The following is a 21,366-nucleotide window of genomic DNA, read 5'->3' on the forward strand; positions in this document are numbered from 1 at the left end:
ACCTGGATGTTCGGTTAAACATAAACACATCCAGGTTTGGAAAGAAATTAAATGGTAATGGGCCTGTTAACAACTGGTCACTTCATGCGTTTTCTGTCCGATAGTGAAAAGACCAGGTGTAAATGCCCTCCGAAACGCATTCGAGACGGATTTGAATCTGATCGCTCAAACTACGTCAGGAGGTCATTCCAGATCAACCTGGACAAGTGTAAATGCATCTGGTTGTTGAAACCACAAATGTAAATTTTACTCCTCCCAACAATGCTACAAAATAAACGTGTGAGAGCGTGTGATAGGCTATATGTAATGTTATAGCCAGATATGGCGACGCGACGCTACTGGAACACGCATCACCACAGATGAGAAGCTGAGCATCTATTCATCAAGCCAACGTGCAAACTATCGCAAATCAAAGGGAAAGTAAGTCACAGGCACTTAACACACAATCATCATCATTAAAATTAAAGAAACTAAATGATCTTACCAGGGCTGTTGGCGCGGTCTTTGATTTTAAAATTAGCTGGTTATCAATTAAATGCAGCTCATATCTGTTGCTCATATCTGTTGGTGACGTGAACTCCATTAAATCTGCATATAGCGCGGGAACTGAAGATCGGATTTAAATCCGTTTTGCGAATACACATTTATGTGACCAGGAGTAAATGCAATCGTTTCTGTAAATCAGATAGCTATCCGATCAGAGAAAACGCATGAAGTGATCAGGTGTAAACAGGCCCAATGAGAGCAGAATGATCATTTTTGGGTGAACGGCCTAACAACACTGACAGCCTTATTTAAACTGTGTCTGAAGACTGTATTTAGCAACACACTTTATCTTTCTGTCAATGTCTGATACTCTATTAAAAATGTTTCAGTTTTTTTTATTTATGTACAAACCTTTTAGAAGCTTTTGACTAAAGCAAAACAGATTACTAAAAATAATAAGTAACTGTTACAGTGCAGTAGAGGCAGAAAATGACAGGAAGAAAAATAAGTAGCACTACTGTATGACTGCAACTATCAGAGGACAAAAAATATAGTTTCTTAAGAGGTTTTATCCAGAAAAAGGACTTTGACAAACCTTCTCCATCACCTCCTGTTTTTGTGCTCTGACTGAGTTTTCTTTGATCTTTGCGATCAGACCTCTCTGGATCTTCATCCACTTTTGTTGCTCCAACATCACACATGTTACAGACGAGAAATTCTTCATGTTCTTCCTGGAGTATCTGCTCTGTCCTTCTGATCATCTCAGAGCGCCATCCTGGGTTTCTTGCATCAAACTGAAGATGTCTTCCTCCACACTCCTTTATTAAATTATGAATAGCGTTTTTTACAATCTTGTAAATCATGGATGTGCGTGGCTCTCCATCAGTAGTCAGCACTATGGTGTGTTTAATGGCCTTCTCACTGAAGAGGTTCAGCACAATTTTCACTCTGTTTCTGTCCTCCTCACTGAAGTCCTTATACTGCAGTACGAGTAAGATCACATGAGGTCCTGGAGCAGACAGAGACACACACTCTCTCACTCCCTGTATTATCTGATGCTGTGAGAAATATGACTGCAGCAGGGGAGGAGTGTTGATGACTGTGAGATTTCTCTTCTCCACCGTTCCACTAACTCTCACACTGTGCTGCTGTGAATAAGATGAAGGAGCTTCACTCTGAAACGCTGTTGTTCCCAGTATGATGTTTCCCACTCGGCTGTTTTCTGATACATTCTTTCCTAGCAGAACAATCCTCACTGAAAAAGAGCACAGACACACACACACACACACACACACACACATGTGGGGTTTTCATGTTTTAGGGGGACTTTCCATAGACATATTGATTTTTATACTGTACAAACTGTATATTCTGTCACCTGACACTAACCCTACCCCCCTAAACCTGCCCATCTCACACACACACACACACACTAACCCTACCCCTAAACCTGCCCATCACACACACACACACACTAACCCTACCCCTAAACCTGCCCATCACACACACACACACACTAACCCTACCCCTAAACCTGCCCATCACACACACACACACACTAACCCTACCCCCCTAAACCTGCCCATCTCACACACACACACACACACTAACCCTACCCCTAAACCTGCCCATCACACACACACACACACACACACACACACACACACACTAACCCTACCCCTAACCCTGCCCATCACACACACACACACACACACACACACACACACACACACACACACACACACACACACACACACACACACACACTAACCCTACCCCCCTAAACCTGCCCATCTCACACACACACACACACACACACACACACACACTAACCCTGCCCCTAAACCTGCCCATCACACACACACACACACACACACACACACACTAACCCTGCCCCTAAACCTGCCCATCACACACACACACACACACACACACACACACACACACACACACACACACACACACACACACACACACACTAACCCTACCCCCCTAAACCTGCTCATCACACACACCCTAACTCTAACCCCTAAACCTGTCCATCACACACACACACACACACTCACACACACTCACACACACACACTCACACACACTCTAACTCTAACCCCTAAACCTGCCCATCACACACACACACACACACACACACACACACACACACACACACACACACACACACACACACACACACACACACACACACACACTCACACACACACACACACACACACACACTCACACTCACACTCTAACTCTAACCCCTAAACCTGCCCATCACACACACACACACACACACACACACACACACACACACACACACTCTAACTCTAACCCCTAAACCTGCCCATCACACACACACACACACTCACACACACACACACACACACACACTCACACTCACACTCTAACTCTAACCCCTAAACCTGCCCATCACACACACACACACACACACACACACACACACACACACACACACACACACACACACACACACACACACTCACACACACACTCTAACTCTAACCCCTAAACCTGCCCATCACACACACACACACACACACACACACACACACACACACACACACACACACACACACACACACACACACTAACTCTAACCCCTAAACCTGCCCATCACACACCCTTGTTGCTGAAATCAGTACAGTACCACAGGCTACAGTTGCCACATTAGAAAATACACTTACATTACCTGACTTATATAACATTAAATCCATAATGTTTGTATTGGTATCTATCTAGTGTGTTATCAAAAGAGTGTGATGAAGTATAACACAAGTATGACTCGGTGAGTTGCACAGTTTTGAAAACGAACGTTAAGGGTTGTTTTAAGGACATGTTCGTGCATGCCCGTCGCCAGCCACTCTGAAGCGCTCAAAGGCGATTCTAAATGAGTCAAAAAGTCGAGACAGGACCCATCGTCAACATGTCTGTGTCCACCACTCTAGCTCATCCAAAACAAACCAGAAAAGAGACTCAAAGTGTTAAATACCGGAATTATCCTTTAATAATAACGGCCAGTGCGGTGGCTGAGATATATATAAACCAACCAATGTCCATTGCCATGATTGTTGGAATGATTTATCGCGAGAGGAAAACATTAAGCTTTAGTCACTTAACATCGGTTAATGGATCGCCACCATTTCGCAATAGTTTTTTATCGGCATTTAAAAAAATAAATAATAATAATAATAATAATAATAATAATATCGCAAAAGTTTTGCTCAAATCTATAATGGAAACATGGATATTGACTGTTTCTTCTCTGTTGTACTCTATGTTCATAAATAGCTAATCTCTCTTTCACGCACACACAGACACACACACACTTTGAACATAGTGGTGGTTATAATCTAAGATAAATCACTTACTGTATGTAAAAAGAATTCATTACATTTGATTATCCGTATCAGAAATTGCTATATCTATAAAGATAACTATATTAGCGTCCGATATCATTCTGTTTATTCTAAGCGTGTGTTTGTCTGTCGCTTTTAATGCTCAAGCTCGTTACAGCAGGATGGATTCTGATTGGCTGTCAATGTTTTTATTGTTCATCAACTGGATAAAATGATTCTGAAAGTGATTCCTGCGACATCGTTTCTCTGTGTCATTATCGTTATAGTTGTGGTGTGATCTCTGCTATTCTTTAATATTGAGAACAATTTTTAGAACTATATCGTTATCTTTATAGTTATCGTCCTTGGTGTGAACGGGCCGTTACCCATAATGTTTCATTAAAGGAACACATAAAAGTTTCAAGTTGACACATCTTAATATCAGTGCAAGTGATTTAATTCACTTACTGTCAGGATGTTCAAAGCTTGGACTTCTACCTGCTGCTGAAAGAACAAAATCACACACACACACACACACACACACACACACACACACACACACACACACACACACACACACACACACACACACACACACACACAAAGAGGTCTTTAATCAATCAACAAAAACACACTTAAAGGGTTACTTCAGGATTTAGCATTAAGCTTTGTATTAGTAGAAAACCTGTAGTATTTTCGAATTACCATGCTTTCCACCCTCATATCCCCCTGAGACAAGAGATTTATGTATTTTTTGTCTGGAAAAAATCCTCCAATGACGCAAAAATCGTCATTTTGCGTCATCGGAGGATTTTCTGGCCAGAGGCTAAAGACTACAGCCAGTAGATGGCGTTGTTCCGCATGTTTTTAGCCCGCCCATACAGGGTGGGATCTCACTCACAGAATGTACACAGTGTCAGCCTTCTTTCTTTGGAAGCTAAGCTAGCAGGCTCTTGTTCTGTGGAGAAAGCTGAATAGTAGGAGAAAGCTGAGTAAGTAACCATCCTCCTTTTCCCGGACTTGTCCGGCGGGCGAGATCGTTCAAAATGTCCGGGATTCAGCTTTTGCTTTCTGCGGTCGCTATTCCTTGTTTACATGCACACCTTTCAATCTAACTGAATTCATTCTGATTGGTGAATCTGAATGTAGTGTTTACATGTACGCTAAACAAGTGATCGGTTGATGTGCGTTTTACCATTGCTAAGAAAAATTCCCGCTCCTCTGTGAGAGATGGGAGACCTGGCGCGTCTCAGTAATCATGCCACCGGCCTCGCGCTGTTCTCCCGCGGCCGTCAGCCTCGTCCTGCTCGCCACAGTAAACATGATGAATGGCGACTGTAGAACGCAAAAGCCGAATCCCGGACATTTTGGACGATCTCTAAATCCCTCGCAAACTCATCACGTAGGCTAGCTTTGTTGTTTTCAACTGCAGTGCGCACTCTTACCGGTAGGCGTGGCCTCCTAAGGCAGCGAAGCAAGTGCATTCTGGGAGTTGTTGTCTTTCATCCACATAAGCCAAAAATACATTTTCTGGCTTTTCTCAGTCTAGAAAGCTCCAAATTCAAAAATTTCTTCACATTTCTTCTACTTAAATGACCTATTTTAAATACACATTCATCTTCCCAGAGGCGAAGTATCCCTTTAACACAATCATACAAACATGTATTATCACCAATGAAATGATAGTCATCTCATCTTCACAAACAAACCACTATTTACACACCATTTGTACATAAATTCAACCATGTTTCCTGTGGTTTAATATATATATATTCTACCCTTATTCTTTATTCAGCAAATACCAGAGGTGGGACAAAGTCATTGTTATGCAAGTCACAAGTAAGTCTCAAGTCTTTGCCCTCGAGTCCCGAGTCAAGTCGAGTCAAAGATGAGGCAAGTCCCGAGTCGAGTCAAAAGTCAAAGCCAACAAGTCTCAAGTCGAGTCCAAAGTCCTACCATTTTAGTTTCGAGTCATTTCAAGTCCTCTTACCACAGAAATACAATTTATACAAATCATGTACGTCTGTAAGATTTGTATTTATTTAAACCTCTTTTTATACTTTGATTTATAATCAAATACAGTAAAAAACAGAAAATTTAATTTTCACAAAAAATGCTTGTATTTCAACAGCATATTGCACTAGAACAATGCACAGCATGCAGCTTCAGTCCTGTATTGTATTAACCTCATATTGCAAAACAGTTTAACTTTCAAATAGACATGGGTCGTTTTAGCCTAAACCTTTTTAAACATGTCATCAATAAAATCCTCACTCCTCAAAATTATCACTTCTGAAAAACTGGACCAACCTGATAATATAATTGGAATGCGTGTTGCAGTGCGTATGCGGTGCAAGACCAGCACGCGCAATAGTGCTTTCACATATGCTGCGTTTGCAGTGCGTGATCCGCGGCTGTACCACACATACATACTCACTATTTGTATTTCAAATCCAGAAGTTATTAGCAGCTTTTATTTAAAAAAAATTTTTTGTCAGCATTGCGATTCTCTTTGTACACACGTATACACTCTTTAATAGACGTATTCACGTTTAAATACAATTTAAACAACGTATTATTTAATGCATTACTCTTATATAATTATATATTAAGTTGCTCAAACAAGTGGTAAAATATTTAACCATGTACTTATATTAAAATCGCATAGCCTACATTTTAAATTAAAACTTAAAATTGACAAAAACAGCAGACTCATACTCTTTCTTTTGCATAATTTAAATCTTTATACAATAAATCTCGCATGTCACAAAGAACTTGTTTTTCCACCTCCACGAATGAGACGAGTGTTATGTTGCCTTGTTGAAATATGTATTTTCCCTTGATTTAGGCTACCCCGGTCTTACGTCTCAGCATTGCGATTCTCTTTGTACACATATACACTCTTTAATAGACGTATGCACGTTTAAACACAATTTAAACAACGTAGGCCTATTATTCAATGCATTACTTCTACTTATATTAAGTTCCTAAAGCAAGTGGTCAAATTTTTAACCATGTAGGCTACTTATATAAAAAAACAGCCGACTCTCGTGCCTTTTATTTTATATTTAAATTAATACAATAAATCTTGCATGTCACAAAGAACTTGTTTTTCCACCTCCACGAATGAGACGAGATTTGTTCATTATGTCGCCTTGTTGAGGTAAATTGTAGTTTTCCTTGCTTTACCCTGGTCTTAAAGTGAAAATAGTATTTAATTAAATACATTTATGGTGAGATTACTACATTTTATTTAATTAATCGCATTTATGGTGAAATTACTACATTTTTAGGTCAATCTGTGTTCATTTTGACCACGAAACATGCGCTGTCACTTTAATTCAGCGCGTGCAGCACATGTGCAGCACAGCAGAAATACGCCCGTTTCACACATACTCCGTTTGCAGTGCGTATGCGGTGCGTATTTTTTTCCGTACCCATGTTAACAGGTCAGAGCTTTCACACTGCACGCGGTTGCAGTCCGTCGATCCGTTCCAGTTGCGGTGCGTATACAGCAGTGCAGAGATCGTTTCCGCACCGAGTCTATTTTTGCTGTGCTGCAAACGCTGAATTAAAGTGACAGCACATGGTTCGTGGTCAAAATGAACACAGATTGACCTGAAAATGTAATTTCACCAAAAATGCGATTAATTAAATAAAATATAGTAATCTCACCATAAATGTATTTAATTAAATACTACTTTTTTCACTTTAAGACCAGGGTAAAAGCAAGGAAAGCTACAATTTACCTCAACAAGGCGACATAATGAACAACACTTGTCTCATTCGTGGAGGTGGAAAAACAAGTTCTTTGTGACATGCAAGATTTATTGTATTAAAATTTAAATGAAAAAGAAAAGGCATGAGAGTCGGCTGTTTTTGTCAATTTTAAGTTTTAATTTAAAATGTTTGCGATTTAATATAAGTAGCCTACATGGTTAAATATTTGACCACTTGCTTGAGCAACTTAATATAAGTAGAAGTAATGCATTGAATAATAGGCTGACGTTGTTTAAATTGTGTTTAAACGTGCATTCGTCTATTAAAGAGTGTATATGTATAAAGAGCATCGCAATGCTGAGACGTTAAGACCGACGTAAATCAAGGGAAAATACAATTTACTTCAACAAGGCAACATAATGAACACACTCGTCTCTCATTCGTGGAGGTGGAAAAACAAGTTCTTTGTGACATGCAAGAATTATTGTATAAAGATTTAAATTATGCAAAACGAAAGGGTAGGCTAAGTCTGCTGTTTTTGTCAATTTTAAGTTTTAATTTAAAATGTAGGCTATGCGATTTTAATATAAGTACAAGTCAAAATATTTTACCACTTGCTTGAGCAACTTAATATATAATTATATATAAGTAATGCATTTAATATGTTGTTTAAATTGTGTTTAAACGTGAAATACGTCTATTAAAGTGTGTATATGTGTGCAAAGAGAATCGCAATGCTGACAAAAAACTCTTTTTTAAATAAAAGTTGAAATACAAATAGTGAGTAGGCTATGTATTTGTGGTATAGCCTACAGCAGCGGATCAGTTACGCACTGCAAACGCAGCATATGTGAAAGCACTATTGCGCGTGCTGCTCCTGCACTGCATACGCACTGCAACACGCACCGCATACGCACTGCACACGGAGTATGTGTGAAACGGGCGATAGACTCGGTGCGGAAACGATCGCGGCACTGCTGTATACGCACCGCAACTGGAACGGATCGACGGACTGCAACCGCGTGCAGTGTGAAAGCTCTAACCTGTTAACATGGGTACGGAAAAAAAATACGCACCCGCTGGCGCATACGCACTGCAAACGGAGTATGTGTGAAACGGGCGTTAGATGCTGTAGAATCAAAACAACGTGGGACTACAGTGATTGGATGTCGTGCAGGCAGCGCGCGCGCTCGCTGCATGCATACAGGTGGTGCACATTTTTTTTCACAGATGCAGATAAATTGAGAGCGGCGCGGCCATGTGGACATTTTTTCCCCCAGTTTTCAAGGGAAGTAGCAAGTCTTCTCGAGTCAAAAGGCGCAAGTCCAAGTGAAGTCACGAGTCATTGATGTTAAAGTCCAAGTCGAGTTGCAAGTCTTTGTACATTTTGTCGAGTCGAGTCTGAAGTCATCAAATTCATGACTGAATTGCATTGGACTGAAGGGAGTGGATTGGAATCCACTGCTGCTTCAATGTATATGTAATGAGTGATTATAATCAAGGTATTAATCAATACTTTTCCTTCTATATCAAATGAGTTGAATGGCTTCTCTGGAGATTTTACTTTGTTATAGAAGTTCCCAGTGTGATTACTGAAATGTTCTTTTCATGTATTCATTAATGTCAGTATTTGATATCTGAATGCAGTAACATTGCTTGCCTATTTATCCCAGCTTCCAGAAATTAAATAGGTTTTGTGTTTGAGAAAGGTCTTCAACATGTTAAAACACATAGGGGTCATTTAAGTCTATAGTTTAAGCCTTTGTCAGTTAAAGCCTATAGTTTCCATTTAGGATAAAGTGTCCTATCCTGAGAGAAAGAACTTGTTGTGTGTGTGTGTGTTAGTCTTCTTGCTTACAGGTTAAGGAACCACTGGCATTGTTGGAGATTGACTGAGTTGTTGTTCGGGACATGATGGCACCCAGCAACCCAAATCTGTGACCTGGAAGGTCATGATGTGCCTAACTTCAGGGTCCGAGTGTCAGCGGCATAATCTATGGAGATATGCTTCTGTCTATCTGTATATGTGTGGAAAATTACTATGTTTATCAATTTCTTAGCCAATCAGATTCATTCAACCTGTAAGCAATGACGTAGCTTAGACCTTGGAAATGGTATAACTGCTGTGTGTGTGTGTGTGTGTAACTGCTGTGATCTTTGTAACTGTAAGCGGGACGGCCTACGAACTCCTGTGTGAGTCTTGAAGCTGAACTTCTGCTGATGAAACTGCAAACTATCTTCAGTAAAACTTTTCTTCAATTTTTTTATTATTCTGACTCCGGGTCTTCTTTTCAAACATCTGGTCCATGGGTCCTAAACTGTTAACCCTAACAGCACAATGTTCTCATTATATCGAGCCTCCGCAATGCAATGAATCTGTATGTATATTTAAGAATCTGAACGCATTTTGTCCAGTGGTGAACTTCAATAATCACGTGCTTTTGGAGAAGTGAACACTATAGGCTCTCTCAATCGGAGCTTGTGGAGATTTATGGAGTAAAAAGTCTTGACTGCTTCATTTTAGCGTATATTTGCATCATTTTACTATTACACTACACATCTGATCAATCTCAACATGCTTTAAGAGTGTGTCGCTATAGCCTACGTTTGCGTCACTATACACTTAACCCTAGTGCATTGTTCAAATTCACTACCCTTTCGTTATGTTCGTGGCTGAAAACAGCCACTACTTTAAACTGCTGTAAAAATGTATCAGATAAATATTTTTTTATTTTTTTTTTGCATAAATCTATTAATCAACCTAAACCTAAAACTAAATGTTTTAAAAAAAAAAAAAATCAGGATTTTAACTCTTTAATTGCCAAATTCATAAATGATGTCACTGATTTGGGGAAAAAAAAACACACAAAATGACTTATTATCAATGTTTTGTGCAGTGATTATGAAATATTAGCCAACAATAGACAATGGTTTACTTCATTTTGTTATTTCACGGTCTTAAATGTGGCATTGAACACCAGGAAGAATAATAACCTACGTAGGCTATATGAAAGGCTAAATCTCACATACATTTTTCCGTTTCTCCCAATCCACCCAGATACACAATCACACACACACACACACACACTAATATGCTATTATACTCCATATAACTCCATGTAAAAGCCAGAAACTAAGCTTTTTTTTGCACAGGCCTATCTAAAGGGTTAATGGTGCCACCTGGTTATCAACAGTCAAAATTACAAATTTGACCTCTTCCCAACAGGGAAAACCACCAACAATCAAAAATGCATGATTATGGTGTCATGGCTTTGCAATAAAAAAATGTGGTTATAATGGAAGTCAATGGGGCAAAAACAGCCACGAACAGTAAATGAGGGAGAAAAAGTTCAAATCTGATGCTGCACAAAAACTAACAATGCATCAAAACCAATGTTGTTTCTAATCTTTGACATGTCCAAGACTGTGATAAAAGGTAAAAAAAAATCCAGTCCACAATCACATTTTATATTGAAAATCAGTAATTTTGTGTGTTTTTCCCCCCAAATCAGTGACATAATTTATGAATTTGGCAATTAAAGAGTTAAAATCCTGTTTTTTTAACATTTAGTAGGTTTGATCAGGACTGAGGTTGATTAATAGATTTATGCAAAAAAAAAAAAAATAGAAAAAAATATTTATCTGATACATTTTTACAGCAGTTTAAAGTAATAACGAAAGGGTAGTGAATTTGCCCACAGTGTACTGTTGAGTTTTTGAAAAATTTCAAAGCATTTTCCCAAAATATGTGTCAAAATAAGATTTGTCACCAAAAATTCAAATTCATTCCATTTGCTGAAACACGGAGAAAGTTATGGCCAAATTAAGACTCAAAAATACCCCATAGTGGATGAAAACATCCCCAACAGCACATAATGGTTAAATGTAGGCTAAATGGTTGTTAATTCGAATTTAAAAATGCAAAACTATACATAGGCTACGCCTAGATATTGATGGGTAAAAATGTATGTGAGATGTAGCCTTTCATATAGCCTACGTCCGTTATTCTTCTTCCTGGTGTTCAATGCCACATTTAAACATACATATAAGAGCGTGAAATAACTAAACGAAGTGAACCATTGTCTATTGTTGGCTAATATTTCATAATCACTGCACAAAACATTGAGGAAACATATGCTATGTTTGTGCCTTAATTTGATTCTTACCTGAACTCGACGCCATTTCAACACCAACTCTGCAATCAAAACCGAAAGCAACACGTTAAAGACAAAAGCTCATCTGTGTCACGCCTCTATTTATAAACCAGAAATGAACTAGCTTACTGGCGTTATTCAGCCACAGGGTGGCGCTCTAACAGTGAGGAATCCGATCCTGAAGGGTCACAGTCCCAGACTTTAGCTCCAGCCTCCTCCAACATTATTACACAAGTTATCCTGAAGATCTTGAGTGTTAATGCTTCCTCGTTTCTCCCTCGGCCTGTTAGTCTTCTTAATAATGATTATAATATATTAGCCTGTGCTTTGGTCTGAAGACTCAAGTGTGTTCTGTCTGTTATTGATGAGACTCAATCAGGATTAATGCCAAAAAGACATAGCAAACAATACCCGACTTGTTTTAGATTGATTAGACTATAGCGAGTTGGTTAATGACAGTTTTATTCTCTTTGTAAATTTTTACAAAGCTTTTACAAAGTTTATTTTTCTATCTCTCAAAAATCTTGGGTTTTGGTGATCCATTCTGCATATTTATAAGAACTCTTTACAATAATCCCTGTTCCTTAAATCAGGTGTTTCAGTTTTTCTTCAAGAGGAGTTGGTCAGGTTTGCTCTGGATCCCCTTAGTTATTTACTGTAAAAAAAAATTGTTTATGCATTCCTGTCCAGCATGTATGTTCACAGCATTAGGTGAGTTGTTTTTTTCTTAAGAAAAATTAACGCCTATCTTGTGTACCTAATATTAATTTAATAAATAATTAATTAATAATTTATCCAGATGAGTCAATATTAAATCAAATCACAATAATTGAATTGAATTGAAATAATAAAAAAGCATAGCTTACCAGAAATTGTACCATGTAAACATTGTAACATGTTGTCACTAAACCTAATAAAATTCAGTTTAGTTACTAAAATGTTAGTGACAATCACAATACACTTATTGTGATGCAATTATTATTTTTTTTTTACATCGCCCCAATCCCCCTAATCTTCTGTTTTAAATGTAAATCTTGATAAATGTGAGCTGTTAAAGCCTGTTTTTCTCTCTTCAGGATATTCCAGTTCAGTCACAGGTGAACTATCCTGGAGTAAAGATGATAGTCAGATGCAGACTGAACTTTGACGCGGTTGTTGAAGAAGCTGGAAGGAAATTCAGGAGATTTACTGATGAACGAACTGAAGACTGACGGACCCGCTCTCGCTCTAATATCCTGGATTATGTGCAGAAGAGGCATTACGTCAAACACACTGGTTATTAATAAATATGAGTGTGCTGGTCTAAACTTTCTAGATTTTCCTTCCGTAAATAATACTGTCAGGATAAATGATCATTCTTCCCAATCTTGTTCTCTAAGGTGGGAATTCTCCCTTTCTTAGTGTTATGTAACTAACATCACTAAATTGCACCTTAAATGATAAAATTTTCATGAACTAGTGTTCTTGGCTTGGCACCTAACTTAGAAACATCATTTAAATCCTCACAGTTATTGTTTTTTTGGAATAATTGTGATATTCCTCATATAAATAAGTCTTGCAGCTCTACTTTTTCCCAGATTGGGTCAATAATATTATTATTTTGGTCAATTAATCAATGGTGATGGACACTTATATTCCTGTCCAGAGTTTTTGAGCAGATAATATAATATAATGTAATATCACAGACCTGTCACTCCACCAGAGTTTGCTGTTGTAATGCTATTCCTTACGGAGCAATAACTCAGATCCCAGTCTTCCTCATCATGAGCTCATCCGTTTGATACCATGATTGGGAATATTAATTTTGTATCCAACTCTTCTGGCGGGAACAGGAGATTTAGACGGTTATTTCACACACTGTGTTCTTCTGAAATGGCCAGTTTGTCGACATTGCATGGAAGAAAGTGTGACTGTTGTCTAAATATTTAATAACCAATAAGGTAAACAATGTATCTTACAAATTACTTGATGTTTTGTATCCTGTGTAAAATAAAAGTTCCCTGATATTGCCTCTCTGAGTTCTTCTGTGGTGCTGAATTCTGGGAATAATCACACAAGTGTGTTTTTGTGTCTTTATACACACATTCTCATCACAATCAGTCTTTATTTGTTATGCAAAGATGTGTTTTTTGGTCATCTCCTTTACATCCGGCAACTCCAAAGCCCTTAACACTGTCTCACGGTGTCATTTCAATGATATTTTCCTGTAATTTTTTTTTTTTTTTTTTTTTTTATTGAACATGTTAAAAAAAAACTAAAAAAATAAAAAAATAAATAAGAACTAACAATCAACAAAAAAAGATCAGCAGCAGATGATCTAAATAACAGTCATGTTCAAAGGGGGTAGGAAGAAGTTAATATAACTTTTCTTGTCCTATCCCCACTTCAGTGATATTTTAGCTACTTAATTTGTTTGCATCACTTAGATATTCAAACTAAATAAAAATCAACAAAGCTCTGAAAATCACTGTTCCAGCTCATATCCATCTTCTTTTTTTAAATAAAAATTTCAGTTGCAATAAGTTTTTACATAACCTTAAGGGTGTACTCACACTAGGCACGGTTGCCATGAACCGGGCCCGAGTACGATTGTCCCCCCTCCCCACTCCCCCTCTGGCCTGCACTCACATAGGGTTTCAGCATTCGTGCCGGAGCACGCTTACGTCATTATGGTGCAACGGTTTCGGGATAAACAGAAAGAGCGGCGCTCTCACTGAACACAATGGAGTCCATCGCTCTGTTTACTTTGTGGATAATTTTGAGTCGTTTGGTCCACGGTGGTCCACAGCCCTCTCACAGCCTGTTGTTAAACAGATCTATCGCCTTTGTGGCACGAAAATTTTCACGTAATCGTGCTGCTCGTATGAGGAGGTTTCGCATTGCACCTCTGCCGTAGACCAAAGCGACCCTTTCCCCGCCAATGTTGGTTTTGGAGCGTCGCAAAACCGTGACGTCGCGCGTCCTGTTCCGTGCTCCAGCACGGTTAGCGCTCACACTGCATGCGAACCGCGCCCGAGTCCAACTGAACCGTGCTCTGGCCCACCTCTTCCAAGCGGGCCAGGGCCGGCTAATCGAGCCGCGCCCGGGCACGGTTTGGAGCACTCACACTAGTCAAACGAACCGCGCTTTGGTGGTCAAACGCACTCGGGCACGGTTCAAACTGGCTAGTGTGAGTACACCCTAAATCATTATCCACAGGATAACACCCTGAGTTGTTCCACAGTGGAACTTACTATTTGTTCGGATTAATGGTTTACTAAACATTGATATTCCTCTTGGATATTTCTAGGCAATTGGTTATTATGTGCTCTAAAAACAATTTGAATAGTTTTGTAGTCAATCAAATCTTTAAACTTGAATATTTTGAGTTTAATGACCAGTGGGTTTGTTGGTTCTCTGTGTGTAGTTGTATGTATGATTCGAATAGCTCTTTATTGTAGTATGAAGATTGCATATGTATTTGTTTTGTAGGTGTTCCCCCATACTTCCACACAATAGGTCATGTATTTAACTTAAAGGAGAACTCCGGTCAATTTTAACATTGAGCTCATTTTTTTGTACATTTGGAGTGCTGTCAATACAGAGAACAACGACAAAAATCGGTGCTGCCTACACCGAGTTATTCTATTTTTAAAATTTGCACCCTGTTGACTTCAATGGGGCAAGTTTTAAACCTGCTTTTAGCCTCTTAACATCCTTGATGTGTCATTACAAGTGCACAGAAAATGTGAGTGATTCCTTCTGAGTGAACACGGGTGAATCTGACTGCAGTAGATGTGAAAGATATGTATAAAAATGATGTTATTTAAGCCAGCGCAAATACCTGTATTTACATCCTGTTTTCGGTCGAAGTCCAAAGTAGTCGATTGCCGAGTTCACGCGCATAGGTTTAGTTACCTATGATCACGCGCGTGAACTCGGCAATCAACTACTTTGGACTTCGACCGAAAACAGGATGTAAATACAGGTATTTGCGCTGGCTTAAATAACATCATTTTTATACATATCTTTCACATCTACTGCAGTCAGATTCACCCGTGTTCACTCAGAAGGAATCACTCACATTTTCTGTGCACTTGTAATGACACATCAAGGATGTTAAGAGGCTAAAAGCAGGTTTAGCACTTGCCCCATTGAAGTCAACAGGGTGCAAATTTTAAAAATAGAATAACTCGGTGTAGGCAACACCGATTTTTGTCGTTGTTCTCTGTATTGACAGCACTCCAAATGTACAAATAAATGAGCTCAATGTTAAAATTGACCGGACTTCTCCTTTAAGTGTTCAATATACTAGAGAAGCTTTATTCAATAGCTCTTTGGCTTTATTTAATATTGCTAATGACTTGGATATTTTGGTTTTAATATACTTTATATGAGGTTTCCAGCTTAATTTACTATCAATAACGACCCCAAGGAATTTTATTTCGGATACTCGTTCTAGTTCTATACCATTTATCATTAGTTTCTTATCTGTGTCGGTTAATCGGTTCACAAATATTATAAATTTGGTTTTACTCAAATTCAGTGTTAGTTTATTTTCATCAAAGCAAATCTTCATCCTACTCACTTCCTTTTCCATGGTATCTGGGTAACAAACACAGTACCAACCACTGTTTATAATAGTTTAAATATATTGATTGAATAAAAATATTTTCCTTTTGATTTGTAATGTTATTCTGAGGTATAGTAGTATTCAGGGATTGAAATTAACTTGTTCACTCACTGGCCAGTTTGGCTACTAAATGTTTAAGTTACCGGCCATCCAGAATGCTATGCTATTTTAAAGGCTCCTCATTTTGTTTTGGAGTCTCCTACTATAGTTTTACATGCATCCAAGGTCAAAAAGCACTTTCATTTCCCCATAATATGCTTTGCGCATCACATAATTTCTCAATGTCCATACTTTCCATCCTAAATAGTATGTGAGATTAGAATAAGTATCTCAAAGCATAGTATGTTGAAAAGAGTATGCCAGAAGTCCCCGGATGATCTACTATTTCCAGTAGATTTTGGAAGTGTGGATCCGTGCTCACTATAATGGCTAATATTGCACACAACCCACTGTGCTTTGGAGGATTCGGTTCAGAATTACAAACACAAGTAAAAAATGTTAAAAAACAACAAACATGGCAGATGTGCGTGACCAGCAGTGAGAGAGGTTTAGATGAATGGGTTTAAGTGACTAATAAACAATTAATCTGATAAAAAAAAAAAAGACTATTTAATGTTATCCGTATTATATTTAATCTGCAACAACAATGTGAACTTGTAAAAAGATATGTTTGGCCATCAACTTTTAAATGCATCATTATGCAAAAAATTAGAAGAGTTCTTTGCTTGAAACATCCAAAACTGGCCGAACAACATGCTTCATCTTTTCTCTTCAATATGGTAGGAAATTAATTTGTTGAAAATGTTTTGCTGGCCATCTTGACTAAGACTCCTTTGGTAGAAGATATAGGCTATTGTTTCTCAATGGGACTGTTTAAATAAATATAAACTCTTTCCATGTGTTAAGGAAGAGACAAAATTCGGAGGTGTTGAATATAAATGTTCTTTATTGTCGATCAGTAGAGAAAGAAGAAAAGACGCTGCAAAGAGAGTCTAAAGAGCCATTCACACCGAGAACGATAACTATAAAGATAACTATATTTGCGTCCACACAAACGGACGATAACGGTCTGTTTATTCTAAGCTCGTGTGCTACAGTGTGTATGACGTCATTGAACATGTTTTTGCTGCACCTACAGGCTTTAACCAGCAGATGTCCTCAGCATGCTGTGTTTCGAGTGAAGCTAGTGTAGTCGCGCTAATAATCTAACAGTGAATTTAGCTGACGGAGTCAACAGAGTGGAATTAAAACAACACCTAGTCTTTTTCACCGCGACTTCAAAGGAAGCAAGATGATGTTGTGGAAACGAGCGCTGGACACCTGAGGTACTTCTCATCGTTTATTCAGACAGTATGACCAATTGTTTTCCATATCCATTTTCTTGAAAAGCGGCTTGACTCTCAAACAGTGTGTTTTTCTGGACCTCGGCGATTAACTTCTCTACCATGTCGTCTGCCATTTTAAATGCGCGAGCCCTTTAAATATGAGTGTTCTGATTGGCTGTCAGTGTTTTATCGTTCAACAGCTGGAAAAAAATTGTTCTGAAAGTGATCGCAACAATATCGTTCCTCATATCTTTATCGTTATAGTTGTGGTGTGAACTCTGCTATTCTTTAATATGGAGAATATTTAATATGTCCTTGGTGTGAACGGGCCTTTAGTCTCTCAATCTTTATATAGTATATGGGTATTAGGCAAGCAGATAGTTTATTGTTTCCAGTTCTTCGCCTCTGACAGCAAATCAGGAAACAGGTCAAGCAAATTGCATTGTTGTATAAGGGACCCTAGCCCTTTAGTAAGATACAGAGGAAACAGAGACTAGTTCATTCGTTCATGCTGTGATACACATACATCAAGTGTTATTATAGCAAAGCAAAAGCTACAGAAAATTACTGCTTCACAACATCGTCCTGTGACGATGAAAACCTTGAAATGGAGACATTCTCTTATCTCTTATGAAGACCAACATACCTTAATGCCACACAATCATAAGATTAAATGACAATAGCAAATATCGCAAGAGCTAGAAAAATAAGTAATATGAAAATTATTAAATCGTTAAAATGTGTAAGCTAATAAGTGATTATATGATGAAATTAAATAACTGCGAATACCCTTGTAATTTGCTTCAACGTTTTTGAACTTAATGAAAGATTCTTTTATGGAAGATTCAAGCAGTGTGTGTAATGGCGAGTTCACACCAAACACGAATTGAATTATTTGTGCGAGTAGATTAAAAACAAAGTCAATGCAAAGAAGCGAATAGACGCGAAAAAAACAACTTGCATCACAATAGGTGTAATTGTGATTGTCAAAACATTTGGTAACTAAACAGAATTTTACACAATTTTCACGATTTCAATTCAATTTTTGGGATTTTATTTCAATCTTGATTCAATATTGACTCTTTGGATAAATATTAGGTAGGCTACAGTAGATAGACTACATGTTAATTTTTCTCAAGAAAAAATATATCTCACATAATGCTGTAATAAACACACAAACATTAGGGGGAAGCACAGGCGAAGCACTGCTACTTGGGCGCAGAGATATCATGCAAAACATGAAATCCCAAGTAGCAGTGCTTCGCCTGTGCTTCCCCCTAATATAGTCCCAAGTCAATATCTGCCTAGGAAATCACCTAGTGTTAATCTGCATCACTATTTGTACTTGTTGTGAATACGCAGGCCACAAGAAGTAATGAGGTGTTTTGTTTGTTTTTTTGATCACTTTTACTCAGGACATGCTAGCTGGCAACAAAGGATTCCATTCATTATGCTAAGCTAAGCTAGCGCCGACCCTGTCAAACTAAAACAACCCATGCACTGACACAATAATGCATTTGCCCACCTATCTAAATGTAGGAAAGAAAGTGAATAAGCCCTATTTCAAAAAACGGTGGAGTGTTCCTTTAAATATGTCATTTTGATTATCAAAGATTAGTTTTAAGTGAAAATATTTCTGACTGCAGGGGGACTTTAATGAGCGGCGGGTGTAAGTGCAGGGTTACAGGAGCAGATGTGAAGAGCCCTGATTAAGGGAATCGAGAATAAGAGAAATACAGAAAACCCCTTCACACATACAACAAAAGAGAAGTGCCAATGTTTTGGCTCATCAGTAATGTTTAAAACTGTTTCACATGACATGACACCGTTTTTCTAGTTTCTTTTTTAGATCATATTGTTTTTCAATTTTCTCCTTGAACTCCTGAACATGCTGCTCTTTTCTCTTAATGAATTTATTCAATTCTTCTTGTTTTCTGGCTTCATCTTCATGCTGCTTCTTCATCTTCTTTATTTCCTCTTCATGTTTCTGTTTTATTTCTTCACACTCTTTTTCTTCTCTTTCTATTCTTTCTCTCTCCTCTCCTTCTCTTCTCCAGATCTCTTCTTGCTCTCGTTTCAGATCTTCCATCATTTTCTCCCATCTCTTTCTCTTCTCCCCTCGTCTCTCTTTATCCTCTTGTTTTCTTCTCTCCCACTCCTCTTTTCTCTCTCGCTCCAGCTGCTCATAACGTCTTTTCATTTCATTTCTCTCTTCTTCATATTCCCTCTCTTTATCTTCTCTCTCTCTTATATGTTTATCTCTCTCCTTCTCTATCATCTTTTCTTCTTCTTCTCTTTTAGTTTCAAATTTCTCACTAATATTCTCCTGTTCTTTTAGTTTTTCTCTCATTTGTCGTTTCTTCTCTTCCTCCCATTCTCTCTGCTGTCGTTTAATTTCCTCTTGAATCTCTTCATCATCTTCAGCCTCTTTTATTTTTCTCTTCCATTCTTCTCTCTCTTCCTCTTCTTGTCTCTTCTTCATTTGTTCTTCTAAATCTCTCTTTTTTATCTCCTCTTCCTGTTTTCTTCTTAACTCTGCCATGATGTGTTCCTGCTCAGTTTTCATCTTATCTCGAGCTTGTTTATATTCTTCTTCTCTCTTTTTGTTTTCCTTTTCTCTTTCTTTTTGCAGTTTATCACACTGTAATCTGTACTTTTCAATCTCTCTCTCCATCTCATCTATTCTTTGATCATATTCAGCTCTTCGCTGTTCTTCCTCTTCTGATCGTTTCTGATCCTCCATCTCTTGTTTCTTCTGGTCTGATTCTTCTTTCTCCTCAAACTCTCTCTTCAGTGTTTCCTCTAGTTCTCTGAACTTGTTCTCCAGCCTCACTCTCTCCTCATCTATCTTCAGTTTCTTCTCCTCCAGTCTCTGTCTCATGAGTTTGACGTCCAGGTCATATTTGGCTTCTAATTCTTTAACTTGAGCCTGATATTTTCTTTTATTCTCTTCTAGAATTTCTCTTCTCTTTTCAATGGAGATCGCTGCCTCAAACATCTCATTAGTGAAGTATCGGCCCTCATTAGACTTCTTCACCTCTTCTATCATGTTTATCAGCTCAGTAACTTGCGTCCGGTCTTGTGTTTCTGTGTTGTTAAAAGCCAGGAATCTGTTTCCACATTCTCTGATCAGTTTCTTGAGTTCAGCATTTCCACTTGTCTCTACATATTCTTCTATTGTCTTCTCTTTCAGTTCATCTCCTTTAGTGAAGAGAACAATGCTGAAATCTGCTGCTTTTGGGCCAAATATCTTCATTATCATGTCTAAAGTGTCTTGCTTCTCTTGAGTGATTTTTCCCAAACTCAACACAATGATGAACACATGAGGTCCAGGTGCGGACAGTGAAACACACTTCATCATTTCTTCCTGCACTTGTTCTTTTGACACTGTAATGTCAAGGAGTCCTGGGGTATCAATAACAGCTACTGATTTACCATTAACTTCAACAACTCCCTTCTGACAAGTAGTGGTCACCAACTGCGAACTGGCTTTACTATGAAACTCATCTGTTTGGAGGATTGTGTTTCCTGTGGCGCTCTTTCCATTTCCTTTCCTCCCAAACAGCAAGATTCTCAAACATCCTGGATCTTCTTCATCTGAAAATGACAAGAGTTTAAAGATTAACAACAAATGATTACATTTTGGGCTCTGAGCAACAAGTATTAAACTCAAACCTAAAATTAAAACTACTTGCAAAAGTGTATCACAGTGG

The 21,366-nt window shown here is 38.2% G+C and overlaps 1 protein-coding gene across 4 annotated transcripts in view; it reads right to left on the bottom strand.

Annotated features, from left to right (window-relative positions):
* The window catches only part of LOC311295724 (GTPase IMAP family member 8-like), a 527,136-nt gene that overhangs the window by 11,836 nt on the left and 493,934 nt on the right, over positions 1-21,366 (bottom strand). The window contains exons 1-3 of one of the 4 annotated variants that reach the window (XM_084417217.1): positions 11,729-11,810; positions 4,311-4,346; positions 1,082-1,741 (exon numbers count right to left, since the gene is read on the bottom strand). In XM_084417217.1, coding sequence (XP_084273343.1) covers positions 1,082-1,741; positions 4,311-4,346; positions 11,729-11,744 — 712 coding nt within the window. In that variant the 5' untranslated portion in view covers positions 11,745-11,810. Of the gene's footprint in view, positions 1-1,081; positions 1,742-4,310; positions 4,347-11,728; positions 11,811-21,366 lie in introns of those variants that run through there. The other 3 variants (XM_084417219.1, XM_084417218.1, XM_084417220.1) reach the window with 3 other exon arrangements.

This window comes from Rutilus rutilus (genome assembly GCF_951802725.1).
Source record: "Rutilus rutilus genome assembly, chromosome: 8".
Taxonomy (NCBI): Eukaryota; Metazoa; Chordata; class Actinopteri; order Cypriniformes; family Leuciscidae; genus Rutilus; species Rutilus rutilus.